General features: G+C 39.9%; 1 protein-coding gene across 1 annotated transcript in view; it reads left to right on the top strand.

Moving 5' to 3' along the window:
- myo15ab (myosin XVAb) overlaps positions 1–24372 on the top strand; it is a 73215-nt gene that overhangs the window by 38906 nt on the left and 9937 nt on the right. The window contains exons 40-63 of the mRNA XM_008404861.3: positions 1273–1451; positions 1900–1972; positions 2120–2311; positions 4397–4476; positions 4560–4633; positions 6567–6675; positions 6801–6869; positions 6970–7034; positions 7124–7519; positions 8495–8573; positions 8832–8927; positions 9069–9129; positions 9730–9826; positions 9945–10062; positions 14783–14898; positions 16500–16559; positions 16693–16768; positions 16876–16991; positions 17093–17211; positions 19797–19938; positions 20946–21057; positions 21132–21206; positions 23800–24005; positions 24075–24193. Coding sequence (XP_008403083.2) covers positions 1273–1451; positions 1900–1972; positions 2120–2311; positions 4397–4476; positions 4560–4633; positions 6567–6675; positions 6801–6869; positions 6970–7034; positions 7124–7519; positions 8495–8573; positions 8832–8927; positions 9069–9129; positions 9730–9826; positions 9945–10062; positions 14783–14898; positions 16500–16559; positions 16693–16768; positions 16876–16991; positions 17093–17211; positions 19797–19938; positions 20946–21057; positions 21132–21206; positions 23800–24005; positions 24075–24193 — 2829 coding nt within the window. The remainder of the gene's footprint in view (positions 1–1272; positions 1452–1899; positions 1973–2119; positions 2312–4396; positions 4477–4559; positions 4634–6566; positions 6676–6800; positions 6870–6969; positions 7035–7123; positions 7520–8494; positions 8574–8831; positions 8928–9068; positions 9130–9729; positions 9827–9944; positions 10063–14782; positions 14899–16499; positions 16560–16692; positions 16769–16875; positions 16992–17092; positions 17212–19796; positions 19939–20945; positions 21058–21131; positions 21207–23799; positions 24006–24074; positions 24194–24372) is intronic.

The raw sequence follows: 24372 nt of genomic DNA on the forward strand, positions 1-24372 counted from the left end.
ATATTTCACAGACGGAGCGCCGCTTCTGCTCCACCTGGTAGTGACTCTCACACCGAACCTCTGTTTAAAGCTGCAGCCTCCAACTTAAAAAAATATATTTTACATACGTATTAAAACTTTCATGTTAGATTATCTGTCTAACATGAGACAGATAATCTCTAAAAAAATAATCGATCTCCTCCCTGCTCTGCATAATTACTCCGCTCAGTCAGAAACAGCCAATCAGAGCTAGCAGTAATCAGCTAGCCGCCATGCTATCAGGAAGTTTTCATTCAGTAACTCTGGATTGTTTATTGTAATGGATCCTGTATTTGCCTTTGAATGTTAAGTTTTATACTTGAATTTTTTTGGCAATGTTGAGAGGTTTATTTTGGCTCTTTGCATTATTTAGCCTCTTCAGAGCCTTCATATGTTATCAGTCTGTTAAATATAGTTTTACCGATAGCAGTACAATTTGCAGAATGCCTGTTTTGTTTAGTTTTCTTCTTGGAAAAAAAGGTTTTTGTCTAAATTAAGATGAATTCATGGTTCCTTTTTCCACATAATGTAACCGGTAGTGTTTACAACCTGATCAGCACATCTCTAATATATATATATATATATATATACTTTCTTTTGTTGAAGGTACACAGTGACATTTTATATCACAATCAAGTAACTATGTTGCTTTCAGTTGTTACAAAATTGCTATATATCAAACATGTTTTGTGTGGAAGGCCAAAAAGAAGAGAACTACAATAATCTATAGAAGTAACCAGACTATGAACAAGAACCGCAGCGTAGTGAGGAGTGAGAGCAGGACGGAGACGATTAATATTACAAAGATGGAACAGTGCAGAACAAGTCGAGTTATTGACGTGGGAGGCAAAGGAGAGGGTAATGCTGAGGATGACACCCAGCCTCTTGACCTGAGAGGAGAGACAGATGGAAAAATTTTCAGCCAGGATAGAAAAGTTATGGATTTTATTTAATATGAATTTTGTGCCTATTTAAATAAGTTCTGTTTTATTGCAATTTGACTTTAGAAACTTTAGGATGAACAAGTGTATTATTTAAAGGGTTGAATATAAAGCTGTAGCACACTTTTCAGATTTTTATTAGAAAAAATAGTAACAATTATTCACTCCTTTGTGTTATTTTATCCTATAAAATCACATTGATGTTTATATTTGTGCTGTGGCAGTTATGTGATCAAATTTGAGGGCTGAATTACCTCTGGAAAGTAACATACATCTGATATAAAATTTTCTAGTCACACACTTGTTTTTGTAGGTTTGTGTCAGACTACGGCCCAGACGACTACGACTGTGTGTGTCAGAACCGTCTGCTCCAGGCTCTGCAGCGCCTCAGCGTCGGGCCTGAGTACGTCCGGACGTACCCACCCTGCCTGCTGGAGTGGACCGCCAACCGCAAGAAAGCTCACACTGTTCTACATGTACACTGCTTCGACGGTGAGAACAAACACCATTGACAGTCAAGTGGAATTTTACATCCATAAGCCTATTGATAACTGGGAAACATGCTTTCACTTTTTTACTTTTTACAAATGCTTTTGCTGACCCAAACCATCCTTCTGACCTACATCACTAACCTACTTTAAATTTTTACCTGAGCCCAGTCTGTCTTCAACATTCAGCAGTGTAGAGTTAGCCATCTCTCCTCTTATTTCTGCTCTGGTCCACCTTATCTGCCCTCCAGTCTTTTGGCAAGTCCACTAAGGATTAGAGAACAACTGATACTCTGGCTTCTTGGCTGGCTCTGCTTATGTCTGTTTCTGGTTTGGTTTTGTGATAGCTAGGAGAAAGATGCTGGTGAAACCAGTTTCTGTTTGGATTTGGACCTGAATGAGATTTATAAATGATTTTCATAAAGACAAAAGCTACTGCTTTTCCTTTCTAGGCATGTCCTTCTTATGTCCGCTGCATTCCTGGACGACAGGAGAGGAAATGGCTAAAAACATCTTACAACACAGGTAATGTAAATGCAGAAAAAAGGAAAGAATGATATATGTCAAGGTGAAAATGTTACATCTCGTGTGTGTGTGTATGCATATATGTGTGCGTGCGTGTGTGTGTGCGCGTGTGTGTGTGTGTGTGTGTGTGTGCGTGTGTGTGTGTAGGGGTGCGGTGGACGGCCGTCAAGGCTGGTCGGTACTGCTGAAGGAGCCGGCTCAGTGGGTCGAACTTGAAGGCTCAGACTATGTTCTGGACTTGATGTCAGACCTGGAGCTTCCTGCTGACTTCCCCAAACACAACAGCTACTTCATCATCTCTGCTCTGGAGCCGGCCAGAGTTCGGCCCAATGCCAGCATGTGAGACAATACACACACGCACACGCGTACACACACGCACACGCAGACACACACCTACACACCTACACGCACGCACACATACACACACACACACACACACCTACACGCACACACACACACACGCACACACACATGCACGCATACAAACACACGCATACACACACACTGTATGTCTTTTTATCTACACTAGGACTTTGCACTGACTTCCTTTCAATTTCCAATCATTATTCTAGCCCGGGCCCCATAAGGAGCAGTTGGTCCCCACAACACAGTGATTGAATAATACATACAAGGCCACACACACACACACACACACACACACACACACACACACACACACACACACACACACACACACACACACACACAGAACGAATGAGGTTTCATGAAGCTAGCCAGCTGTTAAAATGATGACTTTGTGATCCTGGCTGGACAAAAACCAGTGGGATAAAAACTATTTTTAGGACACATCATATGAGTTGGATCTTTGCTATGTTAGAAAAAGTTTCTGTGTCAAATCTTTTGCTTGCCGACAGAAGTTGTTGTTTTTGGCCCATTCTGCTGGGCTTCCTTAGACAGAAACTTTTTAACTACTTCGAATTATTAATTAAGCATGCTTTACTGTTTGACTAGTTAGAATTGGAAAATATGTGTGGTTGAAATGAAATTCATTTCATTTCCTTTCTTATTTTTCCACTAGCTGTTGGTCATGTAACATTACCAAATTCAACCTTCAAGTTGTATTTTTGATCCTGCGGGTTAGATTTATTTTCCAAGTATTGGACACAATACTTGAAAATAAATCAAGAATTGTGATATTGACCTTATCTTACATTCTACTATTCTAAGTCTATATTTTTCTTTCATTAGAAATCTGTTCTTGTATAGATTGAATGTGGGGCAGAATAGACCATGTAATCTCTCTGTAGTGGCTAACTCTCTCTCTCCAGACATCTATTACCCCAGTTCCTCTAAGGATGTATTTATGTACCTGGATATGTGTGCTTTCCTACTTTTTGCTTTACTGGTGGAGTCCAAAGACTGGTTTAATACAATATTAAAGTCCCTCCCGTAAATCAATATTCCATCGGTTTCCTGTGTAATTTTATCAAATATCAATTTATAAAAATGCTTTTTTGTCTCTGGGAGTGGAGGGGATATATATTAAGTCATGCAACCAGAAGTTCTTCCAGCTTCCCTACAACCGTAACATATTCACCTTCTTTATTTTTTACTTCTCTTAGATATTCAAATTTGATTTTAATACCAATTAAATTTGCAAGCTCTCTTTTGCTACTCCCTTTAAACAAACTAAAAAAGTATGCCATATTTTTCAGTTTTTGATGTTCCAGGTCTGACAGGTGGATGACCTCTGCTTTCTCTTGTTCAGGACTTTGCTTCTTCCTTTCGGATTATTCAACTCATTCACATTTAGATACGGATTTTTAACTTGATAAGTTTCATCTGTAACAAGATAATTGAGTTCCTTTGTCACCTTGACACCAACAACACACCAAACAATGTGAACTATAACAGAACAAAAACATCTGTGAACATTTAGTTAGTGTAAAACTAACAAGAAGATCACTGATATGTAGGCCTGGTGGTGGCAGTGTGATGCTCTGGGCTGTTTTGCTGATTTTAGATCTGGACAGATTAACTATAATTAAGGAAAGCATTAGTTTTGCTCTCTACCAGGAAATGCTGAAGAGCATGTACTAAATAGCACCTTAAACACCATATTATTATTTTTATATCCTTATAAAGAAAAGTCTGGAATAAGAAGAGAATGTCCTTTATTTTCTGTACTGAATGTGCATAATTGTTTTACTTCTGTGACCAATTCATTAAAACTATTGTTGTAAATTATTTACAGAGAGAAGAACCAGACATTTTCTTCCAATATTAGCTTAGATAAGTAAAAAGGGATTGACAGTTATCAGGTATAAACCAAAGCAACATTAATGTAATCTTCATTTTAAATGTTTTGTTAGGCAGAAACCCTCCACCTTCAGGTGTTCTGCATCGATCTCCTTCGCTCCTGCTGGATTTACCATCGTCTTATCATCTGTTGTTGTTTGACAGAAGCCTGTTGGGGGGTGGCTTTGACATGAGCGATTACGTCAGTCCTTCAGCCATATATGACTCCGATCGGTTCAACCAAGGTGAGTTACTGAGACCAACAGACCAGCTCCTCCCTGTTGACTGTAGGAGAGGTAAAGACATCTTTCCTCTTCCCTCCCTGCAGATTTAGAGCCTCAGAGAGGGATGGATCGTTATCTCGACAGCCTGTTTGACCCTGTACTGTCGGATGGAGCTGGAGTATGTTACATAACTTAATCATCCTGACACTGTTTACCATCAACTATTTACTATCAACTATCTACTGTCACTGCCTATAAAAGCTCTTAAGTGTTGTGGATCCTAGAGTTGATCTGAAGCAAACCTACTTTATGACACAGAGCAGTTTAAAGCATTAGCTTAATTTTTCTGGTAACAAAGAAAATTCTTGAAATTATTCTAGTAAAGAATCTGCCTGGTACAGTCAGATTTTTTTCCTCCTAAATTGTCAGATCTGGTCAGAAACTAAAGTTCTCAATTAAAGTAAATAACCAGATGGAATTTCTGACTGTACAACTATTAATGAAAAAAACCTCAGCAATTATTAAAGATTTTAAAATTCAGCTAATATTGTAATGAGACAGACTGACAGAAGTGTTAAAGAAAACAGCTGAAGCAAATATCAAAGTTTCAGGATAGTTACTTTTGCATCAAATCAGTTATTACTTTTGCAAGAACTGATTTGGACAAATTCTGCCAAATTCTGCCTTTCCTACCTCCTACCACCGACCACTGATGGATCGGTGGTAGGAGTTCGTCCCTCATCCTGTAGGATCATGGTGGTTGGAATATTGAGATACAAAAATTGTAACAGCAATCCATTAAAATCATGACTTTGGACAGTGATGACCTCCATCTGTGACAATATACCTCACCTGTTCAGTCTTACAAAACTGAAGAAAACTGGGCTTGATGACTGAGATTAAAGTGTTCTGTGAAAACTGACCAGACTGGACCGATCTCTGTCCAACTCCGCAATTGGATGTAGCTGACAGGAATTAGCATGTATCAGATGTGTCCTACAGGCCACTCCTGCCCATCAACCTATTACGTTACTCAGTTACCGTAACTGTCACAGCCACCTAGTCGCCTCGGTAATTTCCCACCCTGGGCAAAGTGAAGATCTGCTTACGAGAAACTGACGCTCTAGCAAATTAAGAGTTTATTATTTAATGAGACACAGCCTACAAATGCATAATCAATGCACTTAGGATTTATGGTAAGTTCCTGGTTTCTGACTGGCACATGTCATTGTAAAATACTATGGTGCACAAAAAAAATAGCTTAGGGAACATTAGTTGAATACAGATGGTTACAATTTGTTGGCACAGAAGATTTATTAAAACAAGCAACCATAGCCATATCAAACCTATTGATGTTGTGCAACAATAGGTTTGGTTTGGCTATGAATTACAGTTAATAAGTCCCAAAGGCACATATTAAAGTTAGTGTGTTAGTTAGTTTTCAGTCTCAGACCAGAGACTGCCCAAAAGCAGGAAGTGGACAATAGCACATTCTAGGTATGCCTCACCTGTTCAGTCTTGCAAAAATGAAGAAAACTGGACTTGATGACTGAGATAAAAGTTTTCTGTGAAAGCTGACCAGACTGGACCAATCTCTGTCCAACTCTGCTATCGGATGTAGCTGACAGGAATTAGCATGTATCAGATGTGTCCTGTTACACATCTGATACAAACGCAAGAGTCAATCTGTAGCAGGAGAAATGGCTTCGTGCTGAGGCCACTGCTGAAAAGTGTTTGTTTGGCACATTAAGAGCGATCACAGCCCTCAGTCTGACTGTCAGACACAGCTTCCAAAGGAGAGAAATCATCTTGTAGTTTTATATTTTCTGTCTACATTGTATTCATCTGTCTGAACCTAAACTTTTATCACATTTGTCTATATTTATCAAAATAATGATGATAAAAAGAACTTTGAATTAGTCTTCTTGCCAGCACATACCGTATGTCCTGGCATACAGCCAGTATCATGAACAAAAATATAGCTCTAAAAATAAAACTTTCCCATTAAAAAACCAGACAGACATCCTGTGAAGGTGATGTGATAAAAACATAATGGATAAAAAAAGTACAACTCAGATTTTTGTACATTTAAAGACCGTCTCTTTTCTAAGGAAGAAGAGTCGACAGCAGGCCTGTCACACAGGATGAAGGGGGCTGGGGGCGTCGGTGGGAAGTGGCAACAGCCGGGGCAGTCATCTGGCCACCCACCTCCACCTGGAGGTCTGCAACAAACACAAATACATGCTAAATATTCCCATTTTCATACTTTACCAGCTGGTTAAAAATCTTGTGAGCTCAACGGACGAACATTGAATCTGTCAAAAATCGGCTGCTTGTGTCCACAGCTGTGAGAGTCCTTCCTGTGGGAGGCATAATGTCGCCTCCTGTCGCTGCTGTGGCACCTGTAACATCTGGTTTGTATCAGACATGACAATAAAAATGTAAAACACAAACACACCAAACAGTCAAGCGTGAGTTTCCATGCCTTCATCCTGTTTACTGTTTGTCCTCTAGAAGACCAGCAAGCTGTTTTGGCCCAGCAGCAGCAGGCGATTGTGAACCAGCAGGCCGTCATCATGGTAACTCCCCCGTTTGGATCCTTGTCTGTTTATCTGTGTCATTGCTGCTGCTGCCGTTTGACTCCATGCGTCATTTTCTTGTTTCTCAGGCGCAGCAGATGACCATGCAAGCCATGGCCATGGTCAGCAGTCCTGTGTCGAGTCCCCCCACCTCCCCCATCACCAGCCCTCCAATGAGTCCCGTTCCCCATCATGCCCTCGCCAGCCCGTACGCTGTCATACCTCCAAGTCCATATGCGAACATCCCGCTGAGCCCCTATGCTAACTTCACTCCGACTCCCTACGCAGCAGCCGTGTTTCCCTCCAGCCCTTATCTTCCTTCTGCTCAGCGGGATCAGACTGAATCACAGCCAAACGCTCAGCGCCCTGCTGATCCCCCGACTGAGCCTCGGGCCCAGCGGCACACTCGGCCCGCCTACCGTGACCCTCATCTCAGCTCCTCCAAAGCTCAGCCAGCACAACCAACATTTAAACCTGCTGTACAGGTCAGAGACTTTGACACAGTTTACACTGACATTTTTCATTGTCTACATACTGAAAAAGAGATGCAGTTTTTGTATTGTGGGCGGAATATATCCTTTATTTAAGGCTATTGGGAGGAAGAAATTAATTTTTATCGGGGCAGAAATTCAGCTCTGAGAGTTTTCTGTTGTAATAATGCCTTGAAAATATATTTACACCTCTTGACCTTTTGTCCTGTTTATTATGTTCCATCATACAACTCATTGAAATTCTGGACAGTTTTCTTTGCAAAATAGCTCAAATTCAGTCAGATTGGATTGAGATTGTTGGAATTTTCAAATCTTGTAATTGATTCTCGCTTGGATTTTTGTGACCTCTAACAAGCTTTCTTCCAGGCCTGTCCATTCATCTTCTCATCAACTCTAACAAGTTTTTATGTTCCTACTGGAGAAAATTCTCCCCACAGCATAATGCTGCCACCACCATGTTTCATAGTGAGGATGGTGTGTTTTGTTTCATTGGCTTATCTATCCACCTGAGGATCTCTGTCGTTAGCAGGGGCTTTTTAGTTGCTTGTCTGATTTAAGCTCTTCTTCTGTTAAGTTTATTCCTAATCTTTCTAATGTGCTCTAACAACTATTTTGAGACTTCATAGAACACCTGTATTTAAACTGTAATAAAACTGCACAAGGGTGTATTCTTTACATTAATAAGGTCAATTAATGCAGCTGGTTACTCTGAATTTATTTAGTGGCATGAAAATAAAAGGGATTGAACACAATTATACACCAAATTGTATCTATCTGTTACTTTTTACTTTGCAGTTATGTTGTACTTTTGATTTGGAATCACAAATAAATTGTGGAAAGCTCAAAGGGAAGGAACACATTTGTTGCTAATGTATGCTTGTTATTCTTTTGCCTACTGCTCCAACTAACTGCCAACACCAGTTGAGAAAATCTTCATTGATTTCTGTTATTTTCTTCTTTTTTTTTCAGACTCACTCAGGCGTAGACGGTGTTTCTGGAAGAAAAGCTCCAGGCGTCCTTGCTAATAAGGAACCGGCCAGGAAATTTGGTATGAGCATTTGAGAGGCAGCAGATCATGTCAAAAACTAAAATTCATGTTGAAGTGATCCAAGCACAACAGAGAATCATCTGTGTCACTTTGGCATGTTACTGAGTGTGTGTGTGTGTGTGTGTGTGCGTGTGTGTGTGTGTGTGTGTGTGTGTGTGTGTGTGCGTGCGTGTGTGTGTGTGTGTGTGTGTGTGTGTGTGCGTGCGTGCGTGCGTGCGTGCGTGCGTGCGTGCGTGCGTGCGTGTGTGTGTGTGTCAGCCCCAGTGGGGACGTTTCCTCCACCCCCTGCTGGAGAAATGGTGAAGTATTCATCTCAGACTGCAGATCACATCGTCCCCAGCCAAGACATTCAAGGTGACTCCTTTGAACAGTCATTATTTAAGGAACAGTTCCTTAAATAATTCTTCTACATATTTTCAATATCTTGACACTTCAGTTAGTGTTTGAACCTGGAAAAAAAAGATTAACTGTATTTAAATTTCTGTTATTTTAAAGCAATTATCAGAAGATATAACTCCCCGTCGCCACCAGCAGAACCACAACCAGCTGGCAAAAGGTCAGTTTGTATGCACACACCCACACACACGCACACACACCCACACACACGTACGCACACGCACACACACATGGACACAGAGACTCAAAGCTAAAGAGAGCGTTTCCACTTGGTCTCTCTGAAGGATAATTACATAAAGCATGGCTCCAACTCAACACAGAAATGCTTCTCTAGGCACAGAATCAAACTTCTTCTGTAGCTGTCCAGTCCATAGAGTGAAATCCTATAGAATGGAGGAGAGGATCAGTGATCAACCAGAACTCTGAACAAGGCTTTGAGCTCCAGCCTTGACAAATGTTATAAGAGAAGACTGAGAGCTTTTCCACCACGGAAAATGGGCTGTACAAGTTATTAACAGCAGGGGTACAAATAAGTGTTGGATGTAACTCTTTGTAAAAAAAAACAAAAAAAAACAAAACCTAATGAACAGGACTTTTGTAAAAATTAGGAATATTCTACTCAATTAAAAATGAATTTATTAAACTGATTTTTCTGCATCTTTTTATGGCTTCAAATAAATGTGGAGGTGTTGTAGCTTATAGATATTTTGGTAGATAAATCATGAAAATGATTTAAAGTGTGATGTTCCGTTTTGTTTAGGATACCAGATGGGAAGTTCAACAAGAAGAGGCAGACGCCTCGTGATGAAGCTTTACAGATCCTCAAACCCCAGATGGACAATCCTCCTGCTCCACAGGTAAACTCCAACCTGCCTGAAACAAGCAGGCACAGATCGATGGTAGCTGCTCACCCTGACACATCAGCACCCACATTACAAAGAATTTCCACAGCATGGCTCCTTTCTTTCTGTCCAGCCCAAACGTCCTGTTGGCCCAACACACTCTGCATCTGCGATAAAGCAGTCGGGCCTCAAAGTCAACAGAGGCACAAAGATGAGAGGTCCGGATCGGTCGCTTCCTAAACCTCCTCCAGGTGAGCACAGCTGCTAAAAACTGGTCTTATTCACATGGTGTAGAGGTTTAGACATTTTGAAGGCTTTTCTTTATTTGCCTGTCTCACAAAAATGGATTTGTTTGTAATGTCAATTGAAAGTAATGCTTGGAATTAAATCTTCTTTAATCTATGCAGTTTGTGGCCTTGTGATGATTCTGAAAAATTACGAGAACCAGCTGACTTGTGATTTTCTCCTCTCATTTCTTTGCTCAGATTGTATTTAAGCTCATCTTATATTTTCTCTGCTCATTCATGTTATTAAGCTAATGTCTTATGGTACTTGGAGCTGGAATTGCTTAAGCTGATATTTTCCAATTATTTATTACAATTTTAGCTCATATATTGTTTAAAGTCAACTAGAAACTTTGAAAGCTTTATTTTCCTATAATTTTTCCTTTTTGTCATTTACACAAATGTCTTATCATCAAAGGTCAAAATTCAGACATTTGATCTATTTTGGCCATCAATGTGACTTTAGAATGCGGTTCTTAAAGTGTAGGACTGATATGAATGGTAGTACTTGGGCTCCTTCTAGTGACAGTCAAAGGAATATTTTTGATATCCACTCTCCACTCTGCATGCATAATCCTCATAGCAACTCAGATGTGAAGTAAATGTGAAAGGAACAACTGCTTGAAGCAGTTTGTGATTTCAGATCCCAAAAAAAAACTGCTTGAAAGTGAAGTGCCGAGAGAGAGAGAGAGAGAGAGAGAGAGAGAGAGAGAGAGAGAGAGAGAGAGGGGCTCAAACAGCCCCAGGACATGATGGCTAAAAGCAGGGTCTCAAGACAATGAGTGGCTTTTAAAATCTGTCACTTTTTTCAGTTTCTTTCTTTGACTGATTTATAATAAATCACAAATAAATAAAATAATATTATTAAAAAATATGTAATTTGTACTATTAAAAAAAATTATAAATTATTCCAATCGGTTAAATATTTAAATCTATGAGTCACATTTACACTAAACACAGTCGAAATTACAGCAAGCATCTACAATATACAAGAAAAAGAAAAGAGAAACGTTTAAATGTTTCAAATTGTCAATAAAAATGTTTTTATGAGCAAAGCAATACTAGACAAGATGTGAAGTTTTCTCTTGATGAAGGTTACCATAATTCACAAACTAAGTCACAGCTCTTAGTTTACAGCACAGATAATGAAACTCATTATGATCAGACTTGATGAACCAGAGATGGTCTCCTTCTTTCTCCATGGCTCCACTGGTGTCAGTTTTCTTTTGGTTCACCCCTTCAACAACTCCACAAAAAGGTGGGCAATCTGAAGTGTTGTTTGTCATATAAATACAAACAGTTAAAACTGTCAGCTTCACAACAATTAGGTGAAGGAAAGCCTAATTGTATTAGGCTTTCCTTCACTGTATGTAGGGGTTCACTGGGGTGAACTTTTGGCCTCCCATGTAGGGGTTCACCCCAGTGAACCCCTACATGGGAGGCCAAAAGTATGCCCACTCCTTCTCTGCACCTCTCACTATGGTCAGCAGAACCTGATTCAAAGTCCCCAGGCTCCACTTCCTCAGTCCCAAGAAAGTGTGATGGTGGGATTGAGGAGATATTTTAAGTACTAAGGCCAAGTCATTCTCCATGGCCTCTGTGAACTACTCCCACACCCAAGTTTTTACCTCATCGACTACCTGAGCTTCATGCTGCTTGGACTGCCAGTACCCATCAGCTGCTTCTGGGGTCCCACAGACCAAAAAGACCCAATAGGTCTCCATCTTCAGCTTGACAGTATCCCTCCCTTCTGGTGCCCATGAGCTGATTCTAGGGTTGGCCCCCAAAAAACAGGCACTGACAGCCTTGAGGCCACAACTTTGATAAGTTGCCTCAACAATGGAGGTGGGGAATGTGGTCGACTCTGTGCGGGCCATGTTCTACCCACTTCCCAGTGTCTGAAGCACTATCTTTGTAGTTGGTCAGTGGACTCCTGGCTTGTCCCGATGTACTATATGCTTCATTTTCAGTATTTCATTTATTTCATTTTGAACTGCAAAGACTTCATCTGGGGGAGAATATCTTCCTGGATGGTGCATTGCTGTCAAGAAAAACCTTTCAAACAATGGCGTCTCTGCAAAAATTCCAGATATCTCTTCGGGATACTGAGCCACACACTTTCTGGTAATATTCAAGTTCATAATGCTATGTGTTGTGGCATTCATCCAAGAGTTGAAGAATGAGTTGGAAAATTTGCAAAAGTACATGGTTTGCTCAAGATTTGCATCCAGCTGTGGTTGTAAAGGTAACTCACTCAAACTGTGAGCAAGCAAACACATCCAGGTCCATTTGGTCATGAGGAACATTAACACTTTCAAAAACAACAAAGTCTTCTGATGCCTTTACTGTTAAATCCATAGTTGTGATTTTGACGGTAACTTTTTCATCCTTAGAGGAATCTTCCATGTTCTTTTGGTCTTCAGGGTTCACTGTCAAAATCAAAGTATTTTGATCTCTCGTCCTCAGAGCTCTCTACTAAACGTCTTTGCCTCTTATGTTATTTCCTAGCAACTTTTCAACTCCCTTCGTAACAAGAAATCCAAGGTCCCAACCAATTTCAAAAGTCCTCTTGACTTGGTGAACAGTTAAACTGGTTTGTAAAGTCAGTTTGAAGTCGTCTCTCTGGAATCGATCTACCTCCAACCAAGTTGAAAAGCAAACTGAGAATTCTTGTATTCTTGTATCTCTTTGAACTCTTATGACATCATTGATGAGAACATAGAGGTTCTCATCGACAAGATGATGTCAAACAACCTGTCAGGTTCTTATTTGTTTTAGTTACTGTGGAAATAAAATGAGTTTTGTATGGGTTAAGATTACTGTCAATTAAAAATGCCAGTATAGATGCCTAAATATGTAAATGTAAGTCGATAAATGTGCATAAATTTAAGTTTTATTTGTCTTGTTTTCTATCTCATACATACATGTAAAAATCCGATATTTCACCTATGAGAATACTCATGAACAAATTAATTAAAAGTGTTTTTGATAGATTTTCTAAAGAGAGTAAGTATTTTTCCAGATCTTAGACACACATTTATAATATATAGTCACATTTATAAATTAGCTCTAAGTCATTTGCTTGATCTTTTGAACTGTGGGTGACGAGGATCTGATGCGTAAGTGGGTCTTTTTTGACCCAGTGAGGTTATTTTTGTCATTTTCAGTGACTATAGACCTGTTGCCCTGACATCCCACATCATGAAGGTCCTGGAGAGACTTGTTGGCCCACCTGAAAAAGGAGACAAGGACATATCAAGACCCCTTGCAGTTTGCTTATCACCATTGAGTTGGAGTTGATGATGCCATCATACACCAGCTTCAACAAACCGTCTGCTTTGACCGTCATCTGGTCAAAGCAGTTAGCACTGTGTGGATCATTTTCTTTGATTTCTCAGGTGCATTTAACACAATCAGCCTGATCTGCTCTGTGAGAAACTTCAGAAGACACAGTTGAAAGCCTCAACAATCGCCTGGATCTATGACTACCTCAAAAACAGACCACAGTTTGTGAGACTGATGAACTGTGTGTCTAATCAGGAAGTCGGCAACACAGGAGCACCACAGGGTACTGTACTCTCACCATTCCTTTTCACTCTCCACACTTCAGACTTCCAGCGCAATGCCTTCGGTCTTTCCAGAAATACTCAGATGACTCTGCAGTTGTTGGGTGAATCAGAGATGGACAAGAGGCTGAGTACAGAGATCTGGTGGACCGCTTTGTGTCATGGAGGGAACAATCATCTATTCTTGAATGTAAACAAAACAAAGGAGTTGATTGTAGAGTTCAGAAGAAACAGGGTTAGATCAAACCCTATTTCCATAATGGGAGAAGAAGTGGAGGTGGTTGAGGAATATAAATACCTCGGTGTTCAACTGGACAACAGACTGGACTGGAGAATCAACTGTGAAGCATCTATAAGAAGGGACAGAGCAGACTGGACTTCCTGAGGAAGCTAAGATCCTTCAAAGTTTGCAGCAAGATGCTGCAGATCTTCTATCAGTCTGTTGTTGAGAGCATCATCTCTGCTGCTGTCATCTGTTGGAGCAGCAGAATCGGAGCCAGAGACCTAAACAGGCTCAACAACCTGATAAAGAAGGCTGGTTCTGTTCTGGTTCTGTTCTTAGGACGACTATGGAACCTTTGGAGATGATAATGCAAAGAAGGATTCTTCATACAATCAAGAAAATTATGGAAAATCCTGAGTATGATTTGTTTGGTATCCCTGTCTTGGGAAAGCTGAACATCTTCAGTCAGAGGCTTCTTCAGGTTTAGTGTGGTACAGGCTGCTGAGATCTTTCCTGCCAACAGCCTTCACCATCCCAATGGCTCTTTGAAGAATGTTGATGACTTCCTTTGGCATGAATAAAGTATTTTTGAATTAAATTGAATTTTGCAATATCTTTGTCAGGAAAAGTTTTCATCATTTTATATGAATATTCCATATTCATATATCATGTTTTTTCCTCAAAAAATGAAAAGCCACTCGTAGCGCTCATAGTTACAGTATTTAATATGCCTTACAAAGTTCTTACTGGTCTGTCTTAGTGAATTCAGGTTTGGTGTGGATTTTCCACGGTTAATTATTAAATTTTTATCCGTGAAAGAGCGCGTTGAAAAAGACGATTTTGATAGCAGAATGTTGTGTTGGTGTTTCATTCTGCTTATTAAACATGTTTGTTGCAGTATCTCGAGAGCTCCCAGTGGAGACGGAGACCATCCAGACACAGCTTCACCAGAGCACCAACCAGGAGCATTACACCTACACCAATGTGCCCTGGAGGCTGTATCTCAGAAAGGAGGTTAGTACACGAATACAGCAACAAAAATAAACCACACAACGTCAGTGAAGGATGATAAAAAATGCAAACATAAAGGTTCACAGTCTTGGTAAAACAAAGAAAACGTTTTTGATACTGCACAGAAACACACAACAGACTCCACACTCTCTTTACTTAATAAAGATGAAAACAAACGGGATAAAAACTCACCTGAGCTTCTAGAAACACCCACAAAAACGATCACTTTATCAGTTTCTCACGTTGTTGTGTATGAATTTTGTGTCACTCATTTTTACAGTAAAATTATCACATTGAGGTCTGGTGCATAAAACACTTTGGGCTGCTTCACTGAAGGTCTAGAAGCTGGAGAGGTTTTCTCCTCCCTGTTCATTCAAACAAGCCATAATTGTGCAGTCTTCTATTGATTTGTACTGTCATGAACTTTAAGTTGCTAACTGAGGACGTTCCAGTTTAATTTCTCTTTGATTTAGAAATCAGAGAAATTTCTAAAATCCCTCTGAACATTTCATAGACCTCCAATCCTGAGATGACTGGGAACTTTCATGCATAGTTTTCAATTGTGAATAGTCCTTCCCTCTGGAGAATGATGGATTTTTTTCTTTTAGGAAATGGTCGTTGGCTTTAACTTTCCAGACTGGTGGGCAGTAACAATTGCTCCTGTAGGGCTGCGTTCACACAGCAGGCAAATGCAACCCACATCCGACTATTTCACAGCAGAACGATCCAATTCCAATCCTTTCACGCCACAGAAACAATCTGCTCTGTACTACTTCTATACTAAACAGAAAACATATACAGTAATTCTGCACCAGAAGAAGTTAGACTTTGTAAATCTGGACATAAACAATGGCTGAAAGTTACAGCTATGAAATTATTAAGCAAGTCTGAGTCAGTGAAGCGCATCACATCACGGTCCCACTGCTCCTGGTCCAACTGTGCACCCAGACAGACTTCTCTACAGCAGCTGCTGTCAATGTGCCACAAAAAGCCATCGCTGTTAGTTGGACTTTATTTTTATTTACTTCTTTTGTGTTGATATGATCTTGTGACAATAGTGTTGGTGCTGGATAAATTCCGTTATAATCTCCACAAACTGTGTGCTGCTGTGTGCAGTCTACGTTCTTCTTATGCACTTAAAAGTCATATGAACAACTATGCAAAGAAAATTGGATTTCAGCAAAAAGAAAATCGGAATGAGCATCAAGACCTGGTGTGAGAATGTAGCCTATGGTCATTTCTGATGCCTTACCATATTGTCACTTTGTTAACACACATAGACATACCACAGAACAGCAGCCTGCAGAAACTCTTGCTGTGGCAGAGCTGATGATCTGGCTGCTCTCTCTTTTAAATCTTCCTGAAGCAGTAATGGTGTACTTGGTTTTCCAAACAGTGCTTTTGTCTTGTTGGGTGTTTTTGTACACTTTAGACAAATCATTTTCAAAAAGTCTACAAATATAAGATTTCTTGCAGTGTGAAAACCCTAGAATTGAGTAAGGTTTCTTTTTTTACCATGACTGTAAGTATCCTGCTCTGCATCTCTACAATTTACTGCTCATTAAAAACGGTTTTTCCCGATAAATACATATTTTGTCCCTCAGGTGTTTTATCCCAAAGACAGCTTCAACAATCCTTTGTTGCTAGATCTCATTTTCAAACAGGTAGATCATATTCCTTCTTTTTATATTTCATATTATTTCTTTTTTTAATCCTATAAGCTCTCATGATAACTGAAAGATCACAGAGAAATTCAGCAAAATTCTTCCTCTTCTCTGCTTTATTCCGTTCCTCCAGATAGTGAATGACACCCTGTCAGAGGCGTGCGTTCGCATCACCCAGGATGAAAGGCAGAAAATGAAAGCCCTTTTCGGTAGTCCTGCCAGTTTTTCCTGTAGTTATTTTTCATGACTGCATTTCTCAAATAAGTACAACTCTGTGACATTAGTGAGTTTGTGTGTCTGTTTCTGTGAATGACAGCAAAACATGGTGTTGAGCAGAATATGGATCCGGTGGAGGAGCATGTGAAGAAAACGATCGTGACAGCAGCCAGGGAGACCTGGGAAATTTACTTCTCCCGACTCTTTCCTGCCTCGGTGAGTTTGGCGGAACGCTGTGCAATGCTAAAATTGCTTCATGCGACGTATCAATTTTCTAAGCTGTTCTCAGTGGATATGTGCATCTGTCCTGAGTGCAGGGCAGTGTAGGAACAGGTGTGCAAGTGTTGTCAGTGTCCCACAGCGGTATCAAATTACTGAAGACGGTGAAAAGCAGCGCATCAGCTCCAGACTATTTCAGAGTCCTTCGACCATACACGTAAGTGCAGATATTTGAGGGGTTTTTTGTTTTGTGGGGGTTTTTTGGATCTTATTAGCAGTTTTTTAAAGCTATGACATAAAAACCATCAAATATTTATCACGCTGAGCAAAAATTTTAAACCAACCCTCATTTATTTCTACTTTTTTTCAGCAGGTTTTTGATCTTCTAAACTAATCTTTATTCTTAGTTCTCAGGCAGTATCCAAGTCTTTCTTTTTACATTGGTTGCTTTTTATTTTAGCTTCAGTTATTGCTCCTAGCAACATAAATACATTTGACTGGTGGAGTCCACAAATCTGTCTGATCTAAAGACGTGTAAAAGCGTAAGTACATTCAAATATTTAAGAAATACTGACAACATCCCGCAAAGACATCATACCGAACATGCAGCATCCATCCCGAGTTTTCAGCTTGGTAGTTCTTTGAGAATTATTATGTTGGAGCTAAAACAATTTTCTAACCATTTAAATTTATCTTTGCAGTTTTCTGTTGTGTTGGGAATCAGAACTCTAGAAACCAAAAATGTTGTAGCAGCCTCACACGGTGACATCAAAATTCCTGGAAATCAGAACTTGCGTCGATGCTTGGCTACTGTAATAATTAATAATTGTAGTCAATTATTATTAATTAAATTATTAATAAAATTCTAATTCCTTAGTTTAATCAGGGCACCAGTTCCAACTGATCTGGAATCATAAGCTTCTAATGAAGGAATGAATTCACACTAATTCACATTCCTTGATCTGAAGAGTTTCTGAAGACTTTCTTCAGATCAAGGAGTGATCACTGACACGCGGATGTCTTACCAAATCTGAGAATTAGTAACAAAACAGCCCAACTTTACAGCTGAATTATTCACATCTTTCTTTAACTATTGTACAATATAAATACTGATAAGAACAATAAATGGAAATCAAGTCAAATTGATGAACAAACTGACAAAATGAAATGGAATATTGAAAAATAACTTCAAAACTAAATAATTAAGCAAAAAAATCAGATATGCAGCACAAAATTCAACCATTCTGGACTGAGACGATCTTCAAAATGTGGCCGACTTAACAGCAAAGTAGCAACATAACATAAAACTAACACAGCAAAACATTAAGCAAGTATGTAACAGAAAGGCAATTGAGAATAACCTTAGTTTAAAACACCTAATTTAGCCCAGATCATGGAACGACTGATAATCACTTTGCATTGATTATCAGATCGAGTCAAAGCGATGTAAAAAAATTTTTTAAAAATTCTGTGCTCTTTGGGAACACAGAGACGCGGGATACGCAGAACGCTTTCTAGAAGTTCTCCAGTGAACACTTTGAAGGTTTTGAAACAAATCTTGTTCCTGGCCGGCTAGTTAGAATAAAAACGTTCAGAGCTCGGATGTCTCAGTTCAAGGTTGACTTCTTTGGGATCAGTTCTTTTCTGATCAGCTCTGAGTTTTATTGCAGGAGGGAAGTTTGACAGTGATGCCTTCAGATCAAGAAATGATTAGGAATTAGATTAGATCACTTTGTGGATAAAAATGGATTCCAACAGTATATTCAGGAAAGAAATGGGTTGAAATTGTATCTTGATGAGAGATTACTTTTTACCAAGTTGCTATGACCTCCTAAACACCAGATTAGAACTGCCTTATGGGGTCAATAATTTTTGGAAAAACTAACAAAGCTTTAGCATTAGGGCAATCATGACCTACTGTCAGCTCCCAGGTGTACCTTTGTTTTATTTTTTATCATGTCCCAGCCTTAAACTGAAATACCAAACGAATCCCAAAAATCCTAGCTGAAGAGCACTGAGTAAACCCAGCAACCTGCTCCAAAGATCTCTGACTAACATTAGTATTCTAAGCTTTTGTTAGAGTAAATATGCATTATTAGCATTAGAATTACAGGGAAATGTGAGAAAATGAGAGTTGAGTTGCTGAGGGAATGTGTGTGGATGCCCCGATCCACTCCATGCCTTATATGGAGTTCTTTGTTGTCTTTTCTGACTGTATATCACCTCCAACCATTTTCTTGGATACAAGCAGTGGGAAGTTCCTCCATCCATGAGTCACGATTCCCCCACTTTGCTCGTCCTCAGCCGGTTTACAGGCATATTCTTCTCTGCCGCTCCTCTTTGAACTGAAGCAACTATATCCAAATGTCTGGAGGAAACCTCCAGATTTCAGACTGGAGTGTCTTTTCATGTTGGAAAGAGGGTCAAACTCCGGCCCTTCAGTGTGTTTCTGCATTGTAAGGAGTCAGTTGCTTGGTTCTTGTACTTTTCCACAACTGGAATTTATAGTGACAGTAGTTGAAGGAGTTTTCTCTTATATGGTAAATTAAGTCTGGATGAATGAGTTATGTACTTTACTGCAGCTCCATCAGACAGTTTGAGGTCAAACATTTGTTGAAGTGTTACAAGAAAGTTTGGATTCCTGAAGGGATTTATCAAAAAATAATAGGCCGCTCAAAACTGGAGCAACAAGCATATGCCCCACACTTTAATGTTTATTTGTTCTTTATTGTACTGAAAGGTTAGGACCCAGGTAAGTAATGCATATTGTGACTGATGCTGTTTGTCCTTTTTCTGTCTCAGATACGCAGACATCCTGTTTGTGACAATCCCCTCTGAGAACATGCTGGAGTTCAATCTGACCAACGAGAAGCTGATCCTGTTCTCCGCCAAGGCTTTACAAGTCAAACATCTCATAGACACCTTCATCAATGAGATCAAAAAGGCAAGACGAGTCACAGTATACCAATGTACATACACTCACCAGCCACTTTATTAGGTACACCTTGCTAGTACCGGGTTGGACCCCCTTTTGCTTTCAGAACTGCCTTAATCTTTGGTGGTATAGATTCAACAAGGTACTGGAAACATTCCTCAGAGAGTCTGGTCCATATTGACATGATAACATCATGCAGTTGCTGCAGATTTGTTGGCTGCGAATCTCCCGTTCCATCACATCCCAAAGGTTCACTATTGGATTGAGATCTGGTGACTGTGGAGGCCATTCAAGTTCAGTGAACTCATTATAAAGTGATGGACATGGTCAGTAACAACAGTCAGGTTTTTACTGACCAATGCCAATGATGTGGCATTGATATGATGCTCAATTAGTGCTAATGGGCCCAAAGCGTGGCAGGAAAATATCCCACACACCACTGCACCACCAACTGTTGATACAAGGCAGGATGGATCCATGTTTTCATGCCATTCTCCTCTGACCTCTTGCATCAACAAGGCATCTGCGCCCACAGAACTGCGGCTCACTAGATATTTTCTCTTTTTCGGACCATTCTCTGTAAACCCCTGAGATGGTTGTGCGTGAAAATCCCAGTAGATGAGCAGTTTCTGAAATACTCAGACCAGTCCGTCTGGCACCAACAACCACACCACGTTCAAAGTCACTTAAATCACCTTTCTGCCATGTGATTGGCTGATTTGACATTTGCGTTAATGAGCAGTTGGACAGGTGTACATAACAAAGTGGCCGGAGAGTGTATATCACAGTCATGTGAGATATTTAAAGATTGTAACATATCCAATAGAACAATCTGTAAAATTTCAGCAAAAGAAAATTGCTCTGAGGTGTTGGATAATTTAAATGATTTTGAATCACAAATCAGAGCTGATTAAGAAAAACTGGCAAATTCTGATCACTGAACAACTAATTGATACTTTACTACTTATACAAGCATGCAATAACTGATATTATTTGTGTACTGGTTTCCTGAACAGGACTCCGACTACGTCATCGCAGAACGTAACTTTGTGACAGACGATCGATCGAAGCTCAGTTTTCATAAAGGCGACATCATCAGATTGCAGGTTATGGACGGGCTAGAGAAAGGTCAGATACTGATTCATGAGCGTCCTGGCTGAAATCTGTGATGTTAGAACATTTACAGATATTCTCTCCTGTAGGTTACAGCTATGGCTGTGTGGTGAGGAAGAAGGTTGTGTTTTTGGAAGAGCTTAAAAGGGACACTGAAGACTTTGGTGAGTTTTTAAACAAAACAATAGCGCTTCTCTTTATGCATTGTACTTGATGTTATTGCAAAATATAAACATGCTGAAATATTTACACCCATAACAATTAGAAAATCCCATCTGAGCATCATTTCTAACCTTAAATCTGAACTTTATCTCTTTATCTGTAACTGACAATTGAAGAGCGGTGGAGGCTTTCTAGCATGTCTGATGCAGAATAAGCACTTCCCGCTTTGCTCAGAGAATCCTGCCAATTTGTGATCACTTCGATATAAGAGATGTTCCCTGATTTCAAAACTTAGGCTGCTCTTGTAATTCCAGTCTCTAGAGCAATGGTTCTTAACCTGGGTTCGATCGAACCCCAGGGGTTCGGTGAGTCGGTGTCAGGGGTTCGGCGGAGCCTCTGGTAAAGACACACTTGTGTAAAGACGTGAAAACGCGCCCGGCTTTGCCATCACTTGCTCCAGAGGATCACGTTACATTGCTTAGCCAATCAGTGCTGCGGAGGAGCCCTAATTGAAGGAGTTCCACTTAGCATGGACTTGAAATTTTGTCTTTGGTACTGCCTCTAGTGGTGTGGGGGTGGTTACACAGCTAGTATAATTACTAAATTACTACATTACTAAATCAGAATACCACAAAGTATTTTGTGTGTCGGGGGGGGAATAAGAAGGGTTCGGTGAATGCGCATATGCAACTGGGGGGTTCGGTACCTCAAAAAAGGCTAAGAACCACTGGTCTAGAGGGTCTGCAGAGTGTGGATTCAGCCTCCGCAACAATGTCAAACCCTGAGACCTTTAATTAGGTACAAATGGATAATCCATGTCCATGTTCATAGTTTAAGTGCGAGTTACATGTATCTGCTTGATGTGTGATTCCAGGATGTGGATTCTCTGTTCTGCTTGTTGAATATTAATTAGGGCTGTCAACGTTCACATATTAAACCATGCAATTAATCTGAAAATTATAATGCATTAATATTACATATCGCAGTTTTATCAAACTACTATTTTGACCTAAAAGCTCCTGACTTGCGGAGGGTTACAGCAGTGCATTATGGGCTCGATACACAGAGCGCAACAAATGACTGCGAAAGGTGAATGTTTTCTGCGACAGCAGCAAAAGTTGAACATTTCAAGCTTTTCTTGTGTTGCATCACTGGCTCCTGTGTGCACGTTCGCATGCACAAGCTGAAAATTTCACATGCACTGATTATTTTAATTTATAAGTTATGCGCTGGTGCCTCGGCTGGGTGAGAACAGGAGACCCATCACATAATTTCCATAGGAAATGAATGAAGAGAGACATTTCTATAGACATTTAAAACAAAATGAATTCCTTTAAGCCAGGGGTGTCAAACTCCAGTCCTGAAGGGCCGCTGTCCTGCAGTTTTTAGATGTGCCACAGGTACAAAACACCTGAATCAAATGGCTTAATTACCTCCTCAGTTCTCCAGAGCCTTGCTAATGACCTAATTATTCTATTCAGGTGTGGTGCAGCAGAGGCACTTCTAAAAGTTGCAGGACACCGGCCCTCGAGGACTGGAGTTTGACACCCCTGCTTTAAGCCTTCTTTAATATAAAAACCTGACAAACTGAGAAACTTCATACGTTTAGCTTGAGATAAATGAATTAAAAATTAAACAATTTCTTACAGCATTAATACATAGCGGCCTACAAGGGCAGCCTTACAAACCAGTAGATGGAAACACGCCTAATTCACATTTTCTTTTTTGCAAGATTTTAAAAATTTGCTCCCAGTTCACATCACAGTTGGATGAAAACACAGCCAGGGTGACATTTAACAGTTCCTACATCAGACAGATGGCAGAGTAAAAGTGTGTTTAAACATGTATTTGTAATTAATTACTCATTCCCGTTTCTTTCCTTTGATTTTTGAAACCTGGCGTCAGAAATTTTTCATGTTATGCAAAATAAAATTAGTTTATTACCAGAGGGACTGAGGCCATCATTATGTGGTACCTCATGGTTTGAATTGAAAACTAAAAGCTAGAACTGTATATTGCCTCTTAACGTTTGTAAATTTTTTTCATTTTCCAACCACAGACTTCAATTTATTTGATTGGGATTTTATGTGATTGACTGACAGAAGGTCATGTATGGTTTCAAAATCTTTACATAAACGTGTAGTATGTATTTACATTGACCTCCTCTGACTCAGTGCTTTTTCGAAACACTCTTACCTGCAATTACAGATATGAGTTATTGGGTTATGTGTCTACAAGCTTCATACATCCAGAAACTTTTCCATTTGTCTTATGCAAAATAACTCAAACGTCTAGTGTAGTGAACATAAATATTTAGTGGTTTTAACATACAAACAAGAAGTATGAGTGCTTCTTCTTGAAGGTACAGTAAATAATGGCTGCTTATTTGCAAATAAAAACAAGGAGTCGAGCACAGCTGAGGACAGTGTTGCCCATCATGACGGCAGTAAATCATCTTTTGCAAGGTTATCAGCACAACCCCAGACAGGAGTGGAATTGGCAGATAATGATCTGACATGCAGTAAGAGGAAATCAGACAGTGATGAGAAGAAATTGTGTGTCTCTCTGTAAATCTTTCCTGCTTTTGTGTGTCAGGTTGGAAGTTTGGAGCCGTGTTTGGCCGCTCTGGGGCATTCCCCACAGAGTGTGTCCACCCTGTTGCTCCTCCTGATTTCCTATCGCTGCCGCTGGACCGAAAGGCAGAGCCTCGAGGCGGAGCTGACCAGTTCGCCTTGTCGTCAGCCATTGCTGTTGCTGTGGCCTCCACCATGGCTGCACATGAAATAGATCAGACGATTGAGGTTCCCAGACACTAAGATGTTGTTTATTTTTTATTTCTGCCAAACTCACTTCTAATCTCTCTCTTTTAGAGAGTTTCACTTGATGGCTTCCCTGATGGAGAACCTGATGAAAGGGCTCTGCAGGACAGTAAATATGATATGATAGAGTTTGCCAAGAAGTACTTCAGACAGGCACCGAGTGGACACGGGTGAGACTGAGAACAAGTCGATTTTTCTTTTCTTGCTGTTCAAACTTTTTATTGGGAAAAGATGCAATTTGCATTAAAAGATGTTAGTTAGGACTGTAAAAATCAAATGCATTTGTCACAATGACCAGAAGATCTAGTTCCCTTTCTCTAGAAGTGTTTGAAACAAATAAATAATCATC

Source organism: Poecilia reticulata, chromosome 1, assembly GCF_904066995.2.
Source record: "Poecilia reticulata chromosome 1, P_reticulata-male-v2, whole genome shotgun sequence".
Classification (NCBI taxonomy): Eukaryota; Metazoa; Chordata; class Actinopteri; order Cyprinodontiformes; family Poeciliidae; genus Poecilia; species Poecilia reticulata.